This window comes from Neovison vison, chromosome 7, assembly GCF_020171115.1.
Source record: "Neovison vison isolate M4711 chromosome 7, ASM_NN_V1, whole genome shotgun sequence".
NCBI classification, from domain to species: Eukaryota; Metazoa; Chordata; class Mammalia; order Carnivora; family Mustelidae; genus Neogale; species Neogale vison.
This window is the reverse complement of record NC_058097.1, coordinates 203,760,691-203,776,212: the sequence shown is the minus strand read 5'-3', so window position 1 is coordinate 203,776,212 and position 15,522 is coordinate 203,760,691. Positions and strand designations below refer to the sequence as shown.

The following is a 15,522-nucleotide window of genomic DNA, read 5'->3' as shown; positions in this document are numbered from 1 at the left end:
CAAGGAAACCACAAGCTCATCATTTAGATATGCGTGTCCGTCACACCGCTAAGGTGGGAACGGCTGTCTGAAGCCTCCGTCCAAAATGTTAATTTTTCCAGAGCCGTTGAAGCTCCGTGCGACGTCAACCCCCAGATCTCTGCTCCCCACACCCCAGCCTGAGACACGGCTCTTTCCCGAAACAGGACTCTGCTGCCCCCTCAAGTTACAGCCTCCCCCCTGCGTACAGCTGGGGGTCTCAGCCTCCTGGTGGGCCCCGTCCTCACCCCCCCCACCACTCCCTGGTGGGCCCGCCCTCACCCCCCCACCACTCCCCTGGGGCCACTCTCCGGGGTGGGAGGGTCCGTGACGGCCCAGGGCCTCGTCCTGCTGGCCCCCCTGACCCTGGCCGGGCCCTACACCTGTCAGCAGCCTCAGGAGGGGGCGGGGCGGCCCGAGCCCGGGGTGGGTTATTTTTAAGAAGCCTGTGGCAGCTGAGGTGTCCAGAAATAGGCACCCAAATTAGCCAAGACGCCTCTGACCAGAAACCCAAGATGCAGGGAGGGGGGCTGAGGGCAGCCGCTGGCTCAGGTCTCTACCTGGCCCGCTCCCACTGGCCCCCGCCGGTGTCCCAGGCCTGCCTGAGCTCCGGCACCTTGCTCTCCTGCTTTCTGGACTGGAGCCCGGGGGGCGGCAGGAAGACCCCCATATCCCCGGGTGGGGTGCCTGGAAGCCCCTTGTGAGTCAGGGCAGCAAAGCCCCACTGACCCCGGCAGAGGCTGCAGCTTCTCTGGGATCCTGCTGCTCCGTCCAGGGGAGCCCCGGAGGCCACACTACAGAGTGGCTCTGTCCCCCAAGCTCGCCATCTGTTGGGAGGGGCTGGGGTGGGGCGTGCCGGGGGGCAGGGGACAGCGTTTCGACAGTTGGGCAGGAAGTCAGATGTCCGTTTCATGCTCTGCCCTTGGCGTTGGGGGGTGGGGTAGAGGGAATAGAGCCCCTGAGGTCAGACCTCCTTGGAGACACACACCTCCTTCCCAGGTGACCAGATGGGTGGGGGGAGGAGGGGGTCCCCGCCCGGCTGCGTCACCCCGCACAGCCTCGGCCCCCATCCTATCCTGCAGGGAACCTTTCCCGGGTTTCCCCCCCAGCGAGGGCTGAGGGTGTGCAGAAGGAGCTGGCCGGTGAGGGCGCTGGGAGGGCAGCATGGGCGAGGCTGTGGGCAGCGGGGAGGGTGGGGAGGGCAAGAAGCCTGGGCGGGGCCTCTGGGCGCACGTGCTGCTCCCCCATGGGCAGCGGTGGGACGCGTCCAGGGCAGTGGGATAGATCCCAGTCCCCAGTCCACCCTGGCCTGGCCCTGTTTGCTCCTGTCCTTGGCCTCTAGGAGCTGTCCCTGAAGCCCCCACCAGCCACCTCTCTCCATGCAACGGCTCCTGGGGTAAATTCCACCAGAGCCCTCGCGTTGGTCTCTACACGCGGCGGCATTGGAGGCAATGACCGCTCGAGGCCAAGAGCCCCCAGCGTCTGAGAGAAGCTGGCCTGGGCCCCTGCACTTACTGGAGCCCCGTGGAGAGGCCCAGATGGCCCCGGGGGTGAGCCAGGACCCGGCACTGGGCGGCCCTCGGAGCTGTGGGCAGTGGCCTTCCGGGGCTCTTTGCCTCGACCCCCACTTCTCCGTCCCCTTTCCTCCAGGGAGGCCCCCTCCGCCTCCTCGGGCCTCCCCGGCTGCCAGGCTGCGGTTTGGGACAGCTTGCCCGTGTTCGCACCCCAGAGCAATACCCTCCGCGCCAGTACCCTCGGGACCCTGTCCTGGGTGGCTTTGTGGGTTCTCCAAGCTGCCGTGCTCAGAGCTGAGACGTGGAATCGTGGCGTCTTGGCCCCTCCGCACCCCAGAACCCCAGACGCGCCTCAAATGGCCGGCCAGTCCTGCCCAGCCCTGCGCCATACCAACCTGTGGCTGAGTCTGGAGAGAAGGGCTGGAGCTCCCTGTGGACAGGACGGCTCAGACACTGCCCGCCCGGCTCACGACCTCATGTTATAGTGACATTTGATCTTGCCCAGAAGCCCATTGGCCGGGGACTGGGTGACCGGGCGCGTGGGGCACGCGGGAAGGGGCTGTGCCCATGCAGGCCCCTTACCAAGTATAGGAACAGCAGAGGAGGAGGCCCAAGGAGGCAAGGATGGGCGGACGCATGTGGAGAAGGAGACAAGGAAGTGTCAGCTTCTATTTTTACCCCCTCACCCCCTGACAGCGGGCACATTCCTGACGGGCTGAGGACGGACAGGGTGGCCCAGGGCTCTCAACCAGCCCTAGCCTGGCGCTCTGACGCCCCCAGCCCAGCCGCCCGCCCTCTGCGGCGTCTGGGGCATGTGTCCCTCGCCGCAGCCCACCTGCTCCTCCGTCAGAGCACGTGGCCCGAGGGCCCGGGTCTCCCGTGGAGTGGAGGGCTCTGTGAGTCCTCAGCCAGGCGTCTGTCAGGTCTGAGCCCCGCTTAGTGCCCAGACCTGGGGCGTGCGGGACAGACGGGCTCGAGAAGTTACGGTCCAGGCAGGAGCGCGAGCACTGAAGGTCCTCGTCACCCCTGGGGCTGGTCCCCCCCAAGGCCAGGGCCACACCCCTGCCCTCAGCCTGGGAGCTCCCCGGCTGGGGGTCCAGACCGTGAGGGCCTCTGGCCCCACAGCCAAGCTCCACGGGCTGCTCACCGCACGTTCCGCCCTGTGCTGGGTGGGGGCGGCTGGCTTCTCTGTCCGTGGGACTCCACGTGGCACCTTCCGTCCTCGGGACTCTACGTGGCACCTTCCGTCCTCGGGACTCTACGTGGCACCGTCCGGCTGGCAGACATCCTGCCCGGGCCTCGGATGGTCCCCTTGCTTGCCCCTCAGCTAGGGAAACCGAGAGAAGGCCCACAGCCGTCGGGCACCTCCTTCTAGACCTGAGGGCTCCGGGCAAGGGGCTGCTGAGCACGGACAGTGGGGTCCACGGGACAGCTTGGTCCAGGGCAACAGCTGGTGAGCCAGCACGTGGGACAGGGTGAACCCTGGGGAGACGCCACCGAGGCCCCTGCCCTCTGGAGGCTTCGAGTCAGGGACGACAGCCTGGCGGGCGGGAGACTCACGCCCCAGCCCCAGCTCCGCATGGCCCGTGGTCCTTGGAGCCTTCTGGAAGGGTCCCACTAGCACCCCATTCAGTCCCCCCAAACTGGGGATAAGGCCACAGGGACCCAACAGGCATACCTACAGCCATACAGTGAGGGGACACAGAGACCCTCTCCCGCCTGCCCCCGAGGCCCAAGCTGCTGGGGACGGCCCTGCCCTCCTTCTCTGAGTGCTGTTCCCTCCACCTGTCCCGGTCCTTGGACCAGCAAGGTCTTGGAGGGCCACACGCCCTTGACCCTTGGTCAACTCTGCCCAGTGGGGCCACCCGCAGAGTCCCTTCCAGGGAAGCCCCCGCGGTAGCCCCTGCGGGCTCACCGTGACAGCCTCCTCCCCATGGCGGGGCTTTCTCTGGCTCTTGTCGCTCTGCTCGGAGACCTGAGCACAGCCCCCGAACCTATACACACAGACAGATGTGGGCACACACGTGAGGACAGCACATCCTGGAGCGTTTGGCCTTGTCTGTAGGCCCTGCTGGAGTCTGGCCCGGGGGGCCCTGCGCGCACCCAGCCCCGCTCAGCCCATGGGTGCCTGGCTCCTGGGAGCTGCTGGTTGCCCTGTTGCTGGGGCCCGTGGTTCTTAGCAGCTGCACCTGCGGTGGCCCTGCCCGGACCCTGCAGTGGCCCTGCTCGGCCAGCAGAGGAGGGTGGCTGCCCGCTTAGTGGCCTTGGCCCCTGGCAGGTGCTCTCCCGTGAATGGGCGAGCCAGGGAGCGGGCGCTGAGGTCAGAGGAATCGCACAGGTTTTATTTTGGGCATCCGTGACCTCCTCCTCGGGGCACCAGGCCCGTGGTGCAGCGGGACAGTATTGAGCCGGCACTGCTGGACAGGCCGCAGGCCTCTGAGAGCCTTCGACAGGTAATCCACACCCCAGTCCACCGGGCCTGGCCCAGTCTGGGTGGGAGGAGAGGGCTGGGGCCCTGCTCTGGGGCCGGAGGGGGTCTGGAGGCCTGGGATGGAAGCAAGGGATAGGGGTGGCCCAGCCCTGGTTGGGGCGGAGTACTGATCTCCACCCCAGAATGGTGTTGGCTAGGGGGACCTCGGGGACAGTTTGGCCCAGGGATGGTGGGGTGCGGGCCTCTGAGGCCAGCAAAGCTGTTGAGGCCGCAGAGCAGGGAGGAGGCTGTGAGGAGAGGCAGTGCCCCAAATATCTTGGCTCCGGCTGTCTTCAAAGGTGACCCCAGGGTGGGTGGGGGAGATCAGGGCCCCCACAGTCTGGGTCCTGGCCCCAGTTTGCATGGATGGGGGTGGCGGGGCCCAAGGGAACTTGAATGGGTTCTGGGCGCCCTCGCTGGTGCCAGCACCACCAACTTGGGCTCTGCCAGGCCCCAGATAGAAGCTGCTGACACAGCACTTCAGGGACACTTCCCCAGCCCTGGGCACTTGCCACCCCACACACCCTGGTGCTCCTTCAGGACCTGTAGAGGACAGGTTGGCTCCTATGTCGGGGGCAGAGGAGTGGTGGGGCGGACGGGGCTCTCAGGCAGGCAGGACACCCCAGGCCAGGGACCCCTTGGGCAGAGACCATTCCGATCCTCGGGACCCTTTAGTGGGTAGGCCCTGTCCCAACGTCGCTGGGAGGTGGCGGCTCCATCGCGGACGCGGCGGGGTCAGCGGTACTCAGAGGAATCAAGCCCTGGGTCCTCATCCCCAGGTGCCGTCCCATGGTGCCGTCCACTCCGGTCCCTGCTCTGTGTCCAGCCCTGGACCTTTCATGGTCAACTCTGCTGCTGCCCTTGTCCCATCCAGCTGGGTGAGAAGGGAGAGAGTGGCGTGACCCCTGGGGGAAGTCCCCCCCCAGAGCAGTCTCTGAGGTGGGCCGTGGTGGGAGGAGATGGCCGTGGACCGTGGGGTCCGAACCGTCCGGAGTTGGACTTATTTACCCCGTCCTCGGGGAGGCAGGCGGATTGCGACCCGAAGACCTCAACAAATGGACATTCGAGCAGAGCCAGGCCTAAAATGCCAGACGTTTAGCCATCCTGCCCTTCGAATGGGTTCCCCAGATGGTGAGGGTGTCAGGGCCCAGGGCTGGGTCCACTCCCGACCACCCGACCATTTGTCCCACGCACCCATTCTCACCTTCACTAGCTGCCTTCCTCCCTTCCGCTGTCCGTCCAGCCAGCGTCCGGCACACTCACGACCAGCACGCTCACCCCGCCCCCAGCCGCTGTCCACCCGCTATTTATTCATTTCATCTTTCTATTTACACATCAGTCCATCTACCCTCCTTCCCTCACCCCTTCACCCGCCTGCCCATCCACTCACTTACCCCCCATCCGCCCATCATCCATCGTCCAACCATCCATCATCCGCCCATCATCCGTCCATCCATCCATCCAATGATCTACCCATCACCCTTCCATCTGCCCATCTTTCCACTGATCCATCTACCCACCCTTCCAACTATCATCCATTCTTCCACCCCTTCACCCATCATACATCTGTCCGTCCATCCATCCATCCGTCCATCCATCATCCGTCCACCCACCCATCTCCACCCTCATTGTCCACCACCTACGTCTGTCCATCCACGAAATCTTCACTGAGCAGCACCCCGGTGCCAGGATAGGGAATAACCCCAAGGGGGGGTGTTCTTTTGGGAGGGGGGCACGGTCTAGGGACAAAGACCAGAAACGCACACTGTTTCAAGCACAGTAAAGTTTAATCAGGCCAGTCAAGGCGGGAAGCATCACAGGTGCTCTGGGAGGGGAGGACCGGATCTCAACCGCCATGAGCCCCGCACTTAAGCCACCATAAACCTCGGATCCCAGAGTCAAACGCTGCAGAAGGCAGGGACAGGACAGGGTGTCAGAACCTGGAGGCCGGAGGCCTGGGTGCTACCACTGTCCAGGGTGGGTGGGGAGGGCTCCCCGACTGGGCTGACATGGCTCCCGTGTCCCTCCCCCAGTTAGCGAACACAGAATGAGCGTCTGGCACACACGAGGGCTTTATTGCACTGGGAGGAGGAGGCTGCAAGCAGGGGCTGGGGGCTGGCTGGGCCCGAGCGTGCGGTGCAGGAGGTGCTGTCTCTTGACCTGGAGATCCCCCGGCAGGTGCTCTCTCTTGGCCCATCCTGGGCCTTCCTTGGGAACCCTTGGCCTCTGTGACGGGTGGCTCTTTGGGTCAATCACCAGTGACAGTCCCTTTCCTGCCCCTGCCACGAGAGGCACAGTGGGCGTCAGAGAGCGGGAGGGGGGAGAGGTCAGGGGGTCAAGGAGCGGAGAGGTGGCGATTGGAAGGGGTGATGGAGGAGTGTGGGCAGGCCAAGCAGGCCATGGCGGCAGCTCCCGCAGCGGGGCCGGGGTGGGCTTCGGGCTGGACCCCCCCCACCCCCGAGCATGGAGGTTGCTGCCAAGAGGTACCAGTGGTCTCAGGAGGGCTGCAGCACAGGGGGGTGCGGGCGCGCGAGGCTGCGGTCTAGGGAGGGGCGACCTGCCCAGCCCTCCGTGCCGCCAGCCTGGCCCCGCCGGCCACCTGGGCCCGCCTACGCTCCCCCCTCCGCCCAGCAGCAGCCTCCCTGTTCCGGCTGCCGAAACTCTGTGTCTGCTCCCACCTGGGAAGCTTGCCTCCCCGACGCTGGGCCCCGGGACCCCGAGCCTCTGTGGGACTCAGGGTGGAGGGGGTTCTGCCCGTCGCCCGCCCGCCCGCCGGCCGCGCAGCCCCAGAGTGGACCCTGGCGCTCCCGCGGTTCCTGGGGTCCTGGGCCCCCAGAAGCAGGCGCAACGAAGAGTGAGCCTCAGGCAGACCCGCGCTCGCCTGACAGAGCCCCACAGGGCGGCCGCTCCAGGCCTCCTTCCCCCCACGAACCGGCGGCCTCCGGCTTGGCCCAGACGCCATCTGTCAACGTCCTCGCAAGCACGAGGCGCCCAGAAACCAGGGCGGGCGGCTTGGCCAGGACCACCCCAGCCAGGATGTCTGCGGGAATATCCCATTTAGCGTAGCTCAGCGAAAATCGCTCCCACCTCCCGGCCGATCTACCTCTGATGATGCAGCCTCTGGCCGCCGCCCTCGCCGCTGGCTCGCAGTGGACGAGCCTGTGGTCTGACCGGCGACGGCGCCCCTCACGCGTCTGCGGGCAGGCGCTCTCCCTGCCCTGGCCGGCCGCCGGCCCAGCACGTGCCTCCCCTTGGAGCGCGCCCGCGGGCCCCACGGCCCAGCCTGTGCACCGGGGGGCATCCTTGTCCGTCACCCGCCGAGGGCCCCAGGCCTCTGTGGATGGCCTTCTAAGTCAGCGTGAGGCACAGCCGCCCCACAGAGTCGCTGACGCCGACGGATTTGCTAGGGATGCCCCCAGCGGGCGCCAAGTGGTCGGAAAGCAGAGCCCCGACGGTCTCCTGGACCCTGGACCTCCGGGCCTCCCACATAGTGGGGGAGCCACGTGCCCCTTGCGGGAGGGGTGCTGGCCATGAGGAGGGCGAGCCTGACGGCTGCCTCTCTCCTCCCCAGGGTGCAACGATGCTCATCGTGGCTGGCCTGTGCCCCCAGGGGCCCTCTGGACCCCCACCGCCCCTGCTGCCCAAGCCGGGGAAGGACAACGTGCGTCTGCAGAAGCTTCTGAGGAAAGCTGCTCGGAAGAAGATGACGGGGGCCGGGCCTCCCGTGCCGCTGGGGGCTTTCCGCACCTCCCTGTCCCCCGTGAGCGAGGCCAGCCATGACCAGGAGCCCACGGCCCCGTACCCCACGGAGGCCCCACCTCTCACAGAGGCCTCGCGCCCCGTGGCTGCCTGGCCACGCTCCGCCCACAGCTCCGTCATCCACCACGTGGCGTCACCTCTGCAGAAATCTCCGCTCCCCTTCAGCTTGGCGCAGCGCAGGAGCCTGGCCGCTCGCTTCAAGGCCACCGGGCCCCAGCTTGCGCCCCCGGCTCCGGCCCCCTCCCGGCCCCCCAGCGGCCTCGCACAGGTCTCGGCCCCCACGGCAGGGGTCACCCACGTCAGCCACTTGCACATCCAGCTAGTGCCATCCCCACAGGCCAGGACCCCTGAGCCCCAGCAGACGGCCCCCGATGGAGGGCCTGGGGGGCAGGACCGAGACACAGCCCCGTGCCCTCCCAGGGCCCAGCCCCTGGTTCCTGTGGCCCACATCCGCCTGCTGCCCCCTGAGGCAGCCAGTCCCTGGCCTGAGGAGCCCCCCGCACCCAGGCCGCCCCCGGGCTCTGAGGTCTCGGGTCCCACAGAGGCCAGCACTCAGGTTGTGCTGCCTGTTGCCCCTACTTCCTGCTCCCGGGGACCCTCGCCTCAGGAGCCCACCCCCGAGGGCCCTGCTGTGGAGCCCTTGGAGGGTCTCGCTGCATCGGGGCCTGCTGCTGAGGCCGAGCTGGGCTCTGGACCCTGTGGGGCCTCACCCCCCGCCCCACTGTCAGGCCCGCACCCATGCCCTGTCCCCAGGGTGGCTCCCAAGCCCCAGCTCAGCGGCTGGACGCGCCTCAAGAAGCAGCTGGTGGAGGAGGCGGAGGCACCCCCATTGCCGGGGCAGGAGCAGAGCCCGGAGCGCGGGGAGCAGGCGGTGACGGCCCCCGTGGGCCCAGCGTCCCGGCCCCCGGCCTCCCGGGCCTCCAGGATGTGGGACGCGGTGCTGTATCGCATGTCGGTGGCCAAGACCCAAAGCGGCCTGGCCGGGCCCGAGGACAGGGCTGGTGCCCTGGCTGGCCTGGGCCGCCTGCCCTTCCTGTGCAGGCCGCGGTTCAACGCCCGGAAGCTGCAGGAGGCGGCCACCCGGCCCCCTCCCACCGTCCGCCCCGTCCTGGACTTGAGCCCCAAGCCCAAGAACTTCAACCGGACAGCGGCCGGCTGGAGGCTCCAGTGATTGGCCCGGGTGGCCCCAGGGCCCAGGACAATGGTGCAGACTGAAGAGGGACAGGGGGTCGAGGGGGAGGCCACGGCCCCTGAAGAGGACGCTGGGGCCAGACGGACGCTGGTAGCCAGGAGGGGGCAGGGCGGGTGGGTGGCGGCCTGAAGGAGGGCAGTGGAAGGGCGATGGGGTTGGGGGTAGGTGGGGTGAGGGGTGAGGGGTCTGTGTGGGGGTAGAGTGTGGGGGCTGATGGGGGAAAGGCTCGTGTGAGAAGGAAAGCGTACCATGCTGTGCGGGGGCGGGGGGGTCGACCCGCATGGCTGGCCCTAGGCTTGGGCCCTGGGGCAAAGAGAGGCAGGAATGTGTCCGGGGCTCCCGAGGGGCTGCAGGCAGGCGGGGAGGGTCTCTGAGCCGGACATGATCTCTGAGGCTCGTCAGGGCAGGAAGGATTCTGGGGCTAGCTCCGCGGCGCCCCCCGCCCCCCACTTGCTGCGGAAGTCTGGGGACAGATTGATATTTGCTGTGCAGAGTGGGGCCGGTCGGGGGAGTCAGCCGTCGGTGGGTACCAGGAGCTGAGGCAGAGGCTCCGCATTTCAGGGAGCCGGACCCCAGGCCTTGTCCCTTCTGGTGCCCCCCTCGGATTCTCTCACCGAGGGGCCAAAGCATGAGCGGGCTCGCTGCTGGGAGGTGGGGGACGGTCTCACCGTTCGTCAGGAGCCAGCTTCACTGGCCAGGTGAGGAGGGTGCCCTCAGGCCTGGGGCAAGAGAACACCCCAGCGGGGTGGGTGGCGCCGTGAAGGAGACCCCAGGCCCCCGGCAGCTTTCGGGCCCCAGTGTGCAGCCAGGGCAAGGGTCAGGGCCCCGATGGAGCCAGCAGTGATGGGAGAGGGCCATGGAGGTGACTGGGAGCAGGACACAGAAAGGGAACCAGCAGCCAGTAGGCGGCCCGCTGTGTCACCCGAGGTGTGATGGAAGCTGTCCGTGGACCCTGAGACCCGGGCCACTAATAAAGTGTGTCTCACTGTGTTTCTCACCGAGTTTCTTCACCAGAGGATGGGCAGGGGGGTGGAGACTCAAGCGGACCCCCCATCAGGGGAGTGAGACCAAGGTTCTTGCCCCTTGAAGACCCAGACCCAAGCTCCCAGGACATTCCCGTCCATTTCCTCTGCCCTGCAGTGGCCAGGATGAGCTCAGCGGCCTCCCGGAAGGAGGTCCGAGCTCCCCCGCGGCGCGGAGCTGGAAAAGCGGAAGCCGGCCGCGGGGGAGCAGCATCTGCGTGAGATGCGGCTTGGTTCGGGGGTCTGCACGGTGGGGGGACGGAGCCACGCCCGGTTCCGGGGAGCTCTGAGGCTGCCCTGGCAGCTTGTAGCGCGCGGGCCCTGTCCACGCCACCACGTTCCCACACACGACACTTCCTGCTGGGGCCACTGCCCTGGACTTACCAGGAAGGGCCGCCTAGGGCCCCGAGCCCTCGTCCACGAGCACCTTCTCATACTTCCCGTGTCCAGTGGCCACGAACTTGTACCTCTTTCCAGATGGGGTGCTCTGCTGGGGAAGGAGGCCGGGAGCAAAGGTGAGAGCCGCAGAAGGGCCACGACGTTGCCTCTGGGGAGCCCTCCAGGTGCACCGAGGACGGCCCCTCTTTGCTCTCGACGGCCGGACCTGCCGTCCTCTGTCACGCACGTTTGCACGCTACCTTCATTGTTGATGGTGCCTTGGAGCCTCCTTTCTGCTCCCAGAGGCTTTTCTTGCTCATGTCTCCAGCTACAATATCCTGGGGGCACAGGAAGGACATGTCACAGGTGCAGACCCTACACCACAGAGAACTCTCTCTCTGCCTGGCCTTACCAGACTGGGACCTAGGCCTGCGCACCTGCCTCCCTATGTGAGAGCCCGGGGGAGGAGGTAGGAAAGGGAAGACGGCCCCGTCCACCTGTCCTGGGCCAACCCGTTGTCCCGCATGACCTTCCACTCTGGGGCCAGCCCGGTGACGGCCACCCCACCAACGTCCCAGTGCTCCCCACACTGCAGCTCGGATGGTCTCACACTCGCCTGGCCGAGGGGAAAGCCTCGCCCCGGGATGAGCTCTACCTTGCAGGAGGGGGCCTTGGCCGTGGACTGGGCCTGCACCTCTCCCGTCTCCCACCGGCTCTTGGTGCTGGCCACGGCCATGCTGGGCAGCTCGATGGAGGGCTGGCGCACTAGCCTGGAGGCCCGGCCGGCGGTCTGCGGAGCAGAAGGAGCCTGCGTTAGTGAGCGGCCGCAGGAGCCGCGTCAGCGAGGCCCGTGTGAGGCCATCCGACAGACAGACGATTCCCTCCACGCCTTCGCGTCTCCGCAGGGTCGCCTTCCCAGCGAAGGGCTGGAGCAGAGGGCTGGGACAAAACGGGCACGGTCCTCCGCTCGGTGTCCTTGGGAAACAGCCTCTCCACCCGAAGAGCACGGGGGACGCAGTGGGGGTCGGGACAGAGCGGGTGCTGCCACGCTGCTGGCGGCCGGGCTGGAGGAGGGGGTCGGGTGGGCGTGTGGACCGGAGGGACGGCGGCGGAGGGAGGGGCGCTGCTGGCCGTGACAGTACGGCTGGGCGCCTGGGTGGCTCAGGCCGTGAGGTGTGCCTTCAGCCCAGGTCAGGGTGTCCGGGTCCTGGGGCGAGCCCCCGAGTCGGGCTCCCTGCCCAGCGGGGGTCGGCCTCTGCGGCTCCCTCGGCCCCTCCCTCCACTCATCCACCCCCCCATTCACTCTCTTTCCCCCAGGGAAATCAGTAAAATCTTTTTTTTTTAAAGAAGATAGGTTGGATGAGTGGGCGTTGGCTGGACGGAGGGCTGCAGGCGTGCGTGCGTGCGTGCTGCACGGGGCAGCCGTGGCATGGGCGGGCGCGGGTTGCACGGAGGAGCGCCAGCCGGCCGGAGCGGTGTTGGTTGAATGGAGGCGCATTGCTTGGACGCAGGGGTCGTGACTGGGTGGAGGGGTCCCGGCTGGACGGAGAGGTCCTGGACAGAGGGTCTCGGCTGGATGGCGCCGTGGGCGCGTGGATGGAAGAGGGACCGAGCAGAAAAGGCGAGGCCTAAGCGTACCTCGATGGCCTGAGTGTACTGCTCCAGCCGCTCGTCGATCTTGGAGATGGGCAGGGCTGGCTGGGACTTCTTCACGCTGTTACTGGAGGGCGGGAGGAGGGTCACGCCCCATGCTCGCTCCCGTGGCTGGTGCAGCCCACCCCTCAGGCCCCTGGATCTCTGGCCCCCAGACCCCTCTCTTCAACCCTCTCTCGGGGAGCCCCTGAGTCCTAGTCTGGAAAACAGCAGACACACCTCTTCTGGATGGAGCGGTTCAGGGACTCGGTTCTGTCGATGAGCTGGAGAGAGCAAGCAGAGACGTGAGCCTTCAGCCAGAGCCCCCCCCCCCCCGCCATTGCCCCCGTGGCTCCCGTCCACCAGTCCAGCCTTCCACGGATTCATTTCTCAGGGTTGGGCTGAGGGCTGGGCTTGGGGGAATAGCACAGAAAGGGCAGGACGTGCTCCCTATTCCTGGAGGTGACGTGTGGCTGCCTCTCTGGGGCTGCCATTCGGTCGTGATTCTGGGAAAGAGAAGGCAGCAGGCTCTGGGCCTTGACCTACTTTGGTGCTGGGGCTCAGGGGAGGTGAGCTCTGTTCGGTAGCGTCCTCCAAGGCCAGGGGGCTGGGTGTCCTGGGCTGCTGGCTTTTGTGGTGCTAGAAAGAGAGCATCTGAGGTTACATGATGAGTGCACCCCCTTTGCCCCCCTCCTGCCCCGTCCAGGACTTGTTGGAGCAAACACTTTCCCCTCCCTGGGCCTCAGGCCCGTTCCAGCCCTGACATGCTCTGGTTCTCAAACTCTCCGCAGTTCTCACTTGATCCCAGGGTCAGCGAGGCCCTCCACCCTCCTAGAATGTGGGTGCTAGAGTCTGGGGAGTGGGGGCGGGTCCCACTTGAAGCCAGACCAGCAAGGCTGGCAGAACACGCAGTCAGCAGAGACCCTGCCCGGGGCTCGGACAGCACCCACCCCCGGTGGAACCACCACCTGCTCTTCTGTCTCTCCAGCGTCTCCTGGCCCCAGGCTGCCCTGGTCGGTCCCCTCGGGGCTCCTGCACTGGGTCTCCTCTGCTCCGGGCCCTGCCTGGAGCTCGGAGCTGGGGCTCAGACGCAGCTCCTCCGGGCAGACGCTGGCCGGGCTCTGCTCATCTCCATCCTGGCTCCCGCGGGTGTGCTGCTGGGGCCTGGGGAGGAAGAGGAAGACCACGAACGGTCATTCAGTTGCTTGCCTCAAGGCCCTTCCTGTTGCCAAACCTCAGTTTCTCATCTGAAAGACGAGGGCAGCCGGACCGGTTGAGTGCCAAGGAATCGTGACCCCAGCCTCCCTGGGGAAAGGGGTCCGAGGACCTCAGAGCCAGCCCCCATCCCTGCTTTCTCGGACTGGGGGCCACCCACACTCTGAGGCCAGACCCAGTCTCCAGGCTTTCCAGGTAGGACCCAGTCCAGGTCGTGCTTGTCTGTGTCCGTCCGGCCGGCCTCGACCCCCACTTGTTCCTGCCCTGCTCTGAGAGGGGGGCCAGTAGACCAAGGAGGGGGGCAGGGTCTGTGGGTGGTTTGGGGGTTGCTCAGCTGGAGGACAAGGCGCGTGTAGAGGCCACGGCAAGGCTCGTGGCCCCGAGGAGAGGGGCGGCCTGCACTGGCCATGCCTGCTGGCAGCCAGCGTGGCTCTGCATTTGAGCAGGACTGAACCTGGGTAAGATGGGAAATTCTCGAAGTTTCCATGATTTCACGCCCCTTGGTGCCGGTGCCGCCCAGACCCACCGCCCAAGGTGGGTGGGTCCCAGCCAGTGGCCGGCACACAGAGGGCCCATTCAGCGGCCGCGGGTCCAGGGACGAGGCCGGTGTGGGGCGGGAGGAGGCCTGCTTGGGAGCACGAGGGTCCGACCGAAGAGCCAAAGTGCCCCCTGCTGTTGGGAACAGCCGAGGCCTATGGCTGTCGGGAGAGAGGAGGGAGCCCGCGGGGCTGATCCACCAGACTCCTGCACAGGCCAGCCCTGCTGACCCCAGACCCATCCTAGAAATGCAGAGTGGGCACTGACTCCCAAAGGCAGATGGGGGAAACTGAGGCCCAGAGGGGGCGCTGGCAGGCAGGGGGCCGACCAGGACCAGGGCCCCCGCAAAGCCGCTGGCTCCTGGGGTGTGGGAGCTGGCTCACAGGGTGAAGAGAGGGCGGTGGGACCACCGGAGGGGTGTTAGCTGGAGCTCAAGCCTCCAGAGGGGCCAGGAAGGGCCGCGAGGGGACCGGAGAGGGCAGTGACGCGAGGGGACCCGGAGAGGGCAGTGACGCGAGGGGACCGGAGAGGGCAGTGACGCGAGGGGACCGGAGAGGGCAGTGACGCGAGGGGACCGGAGAGGGCAGTGACGTGGGTCTGGAGACACTCAAGGTGCGGGGCGCCTGCCCCCCAAGCCTGAAGTCCCTGAGCAGAGCGGGGACCCTGTCCACAGCTCGGTGTGGGGCGCCCTCAGACCCCTGAGCTGAGGCAGGGGTGAGGCTCCAGGAGCAGCCCCCCATCCCATCCCTGGGCCCCCGGGGGCGCCTCGGCCCCCGGCCCCGCCGGCCCCGTTCAGACCAGCAAACACGTCTGCACATCTGGAAAGCTTGTCCCTCCAGGCCGGCTCACAGGCCCGCACATCTGGAAATACCTGCTCCCCTCCGTGGGAATGGAGATCAGCCAGCCCCGAGGGAGGAAGGGGCGGGCGGGCGGCAGGGGCGCGGGGCCTCCATTACGTCAGCGGCCGCAGATGTGTGCTGATGTGGCGACACCCCGGCCGGGGCTGCAGCTGGTCTGGACGGGGCCCAGGGCCCTGGGGAGCCCAGGAATGAGATTTCCTCCCCAGCCCTCCCCGCAGCCCCTCGGCCCGCCGCCCCGCCGTCTAGCTCTCTTCCTCCCTTCCCCCTGCGGCCGCTCCGGGCCGCTCTGCGGGGCCGGTGGCCGATTCTCAGGCGCGGGTTGGGGGCTCGGAGAGAGCCCGTGTCTGGCAGCCCTGCCTCCAGACGTTGGCCCCCACTTGCCTGTCCTCCTCCTCTTGCTGGCCCTCTGGACTCTCGCCCCAAGGGGCCTCCCCAGCCCCCCGGTGCTGCGGCTGCTGCTCAGGCTTCTGGGACCAGTCGCTGAAACCCTCATCCTCATCCGGTTCCGGAGCCTCTGCGGGCTTCAGGCTGAGGCTGAAAGAGCGGCACAGGGTATCCCCCCCTGCTCAGAGCCGGGCCGCCAGGGGCCACAGACATGCTACCCACATTCCTCCTCCCTTCCTCAGACCCCGGCTCCAGGGATGGGAGGCCCCGTCTGCCGAGGCAGCACCCCACGGCTGGGCTGAGCTTCCTCATGGTCAGAGAGTCCCTGAGGGCAGGACTGTGTCTCCCTCAGAGTTTGGAGCTGCCTGAGGCCAAGGTTGTGTCTCACCCTATTAAACCGGGGCCCCCCAAGAACAGGCTCTGTCTCTTTCATGAGTCTAAGGTTCCCCAAGAGCTGGGCTGTGCTTCCTCCATCAGTCTGGGGCCTTCTGAGACCTGGGCTGTGCCTCTCCTATCAGTCTAGGGTTCCCTGAGAGGTGAG

General features: G+C 67.1%; 2 protein-coding genes across 5 annotated transcripts in view; one reads left to right on the top strand and one right to left on the bottom strand.

Annotated features, from left to right (window-relative positions):
- Positions 1-5,770: 5,770 nt before the first annotated feature.
- The window catches only part of LSP1 (lymphocyte specific protein 1), a 35,472-nt gene continuing 25,720 nt past the window's right edge, over positions 5,771-15,522 (bottom strand). For 3 of the 4 annotated variants that reach the window (XM_044259959.1, XM_044259961.1, XM_044259962.1), the window contains 9 exons: positions 14,979-15,131; positions 12,954-13,149; positions 12,532-12,624; positions 12,226-12,269; positions 11,992-12,073; positions 11,009-11,143; positions 10,614-10,691; positions 10,360-10,465; positions 5,771-6,281 (listed from right to left, as the gene is read on the bottom strand). In XM_044259959.1, coding sequence (XP_044115894.1) covers positions 10,373-10,465; positions 10,614-10,691; positions 11,009-11,143; positions 11,992-12,073; positions 12,226-12,269; positions 12,532-12,624; positions 12,954-13,149; positions 14,979-15,131 — 874 coding nt within the window. In that variant the 3' untranslated portion in view covers positions 5,771-6,281; positions 10,360-10,372. The remainder of the gene's footprint in view (positions 6,282-10,359; positions 10,466-10,613; positions 10,692-11,008; positions 11,144-11,991; positions 12,074-12,225; positions 12,270-12,531; positions 12,625-12,953; positions 13,150-14,978; positions 15,132-15,522) is intronic. The other variant, XM_044259960.1, reaches the window with a different exon arrangement.
- On the top strand, positions 7,444-8,932 carry LOC122913245 (proline-rich protein 33-like). The gene has a single exon (XM_044259963.1). It carries the CDS (start codon positions 7,583-7,585, stop codon positions 8,930-8,932), a length of 1,350 nt encoding a protein of 449 aa, XP_044115898.1. The 5' UTR covers positions 7,444-7,582.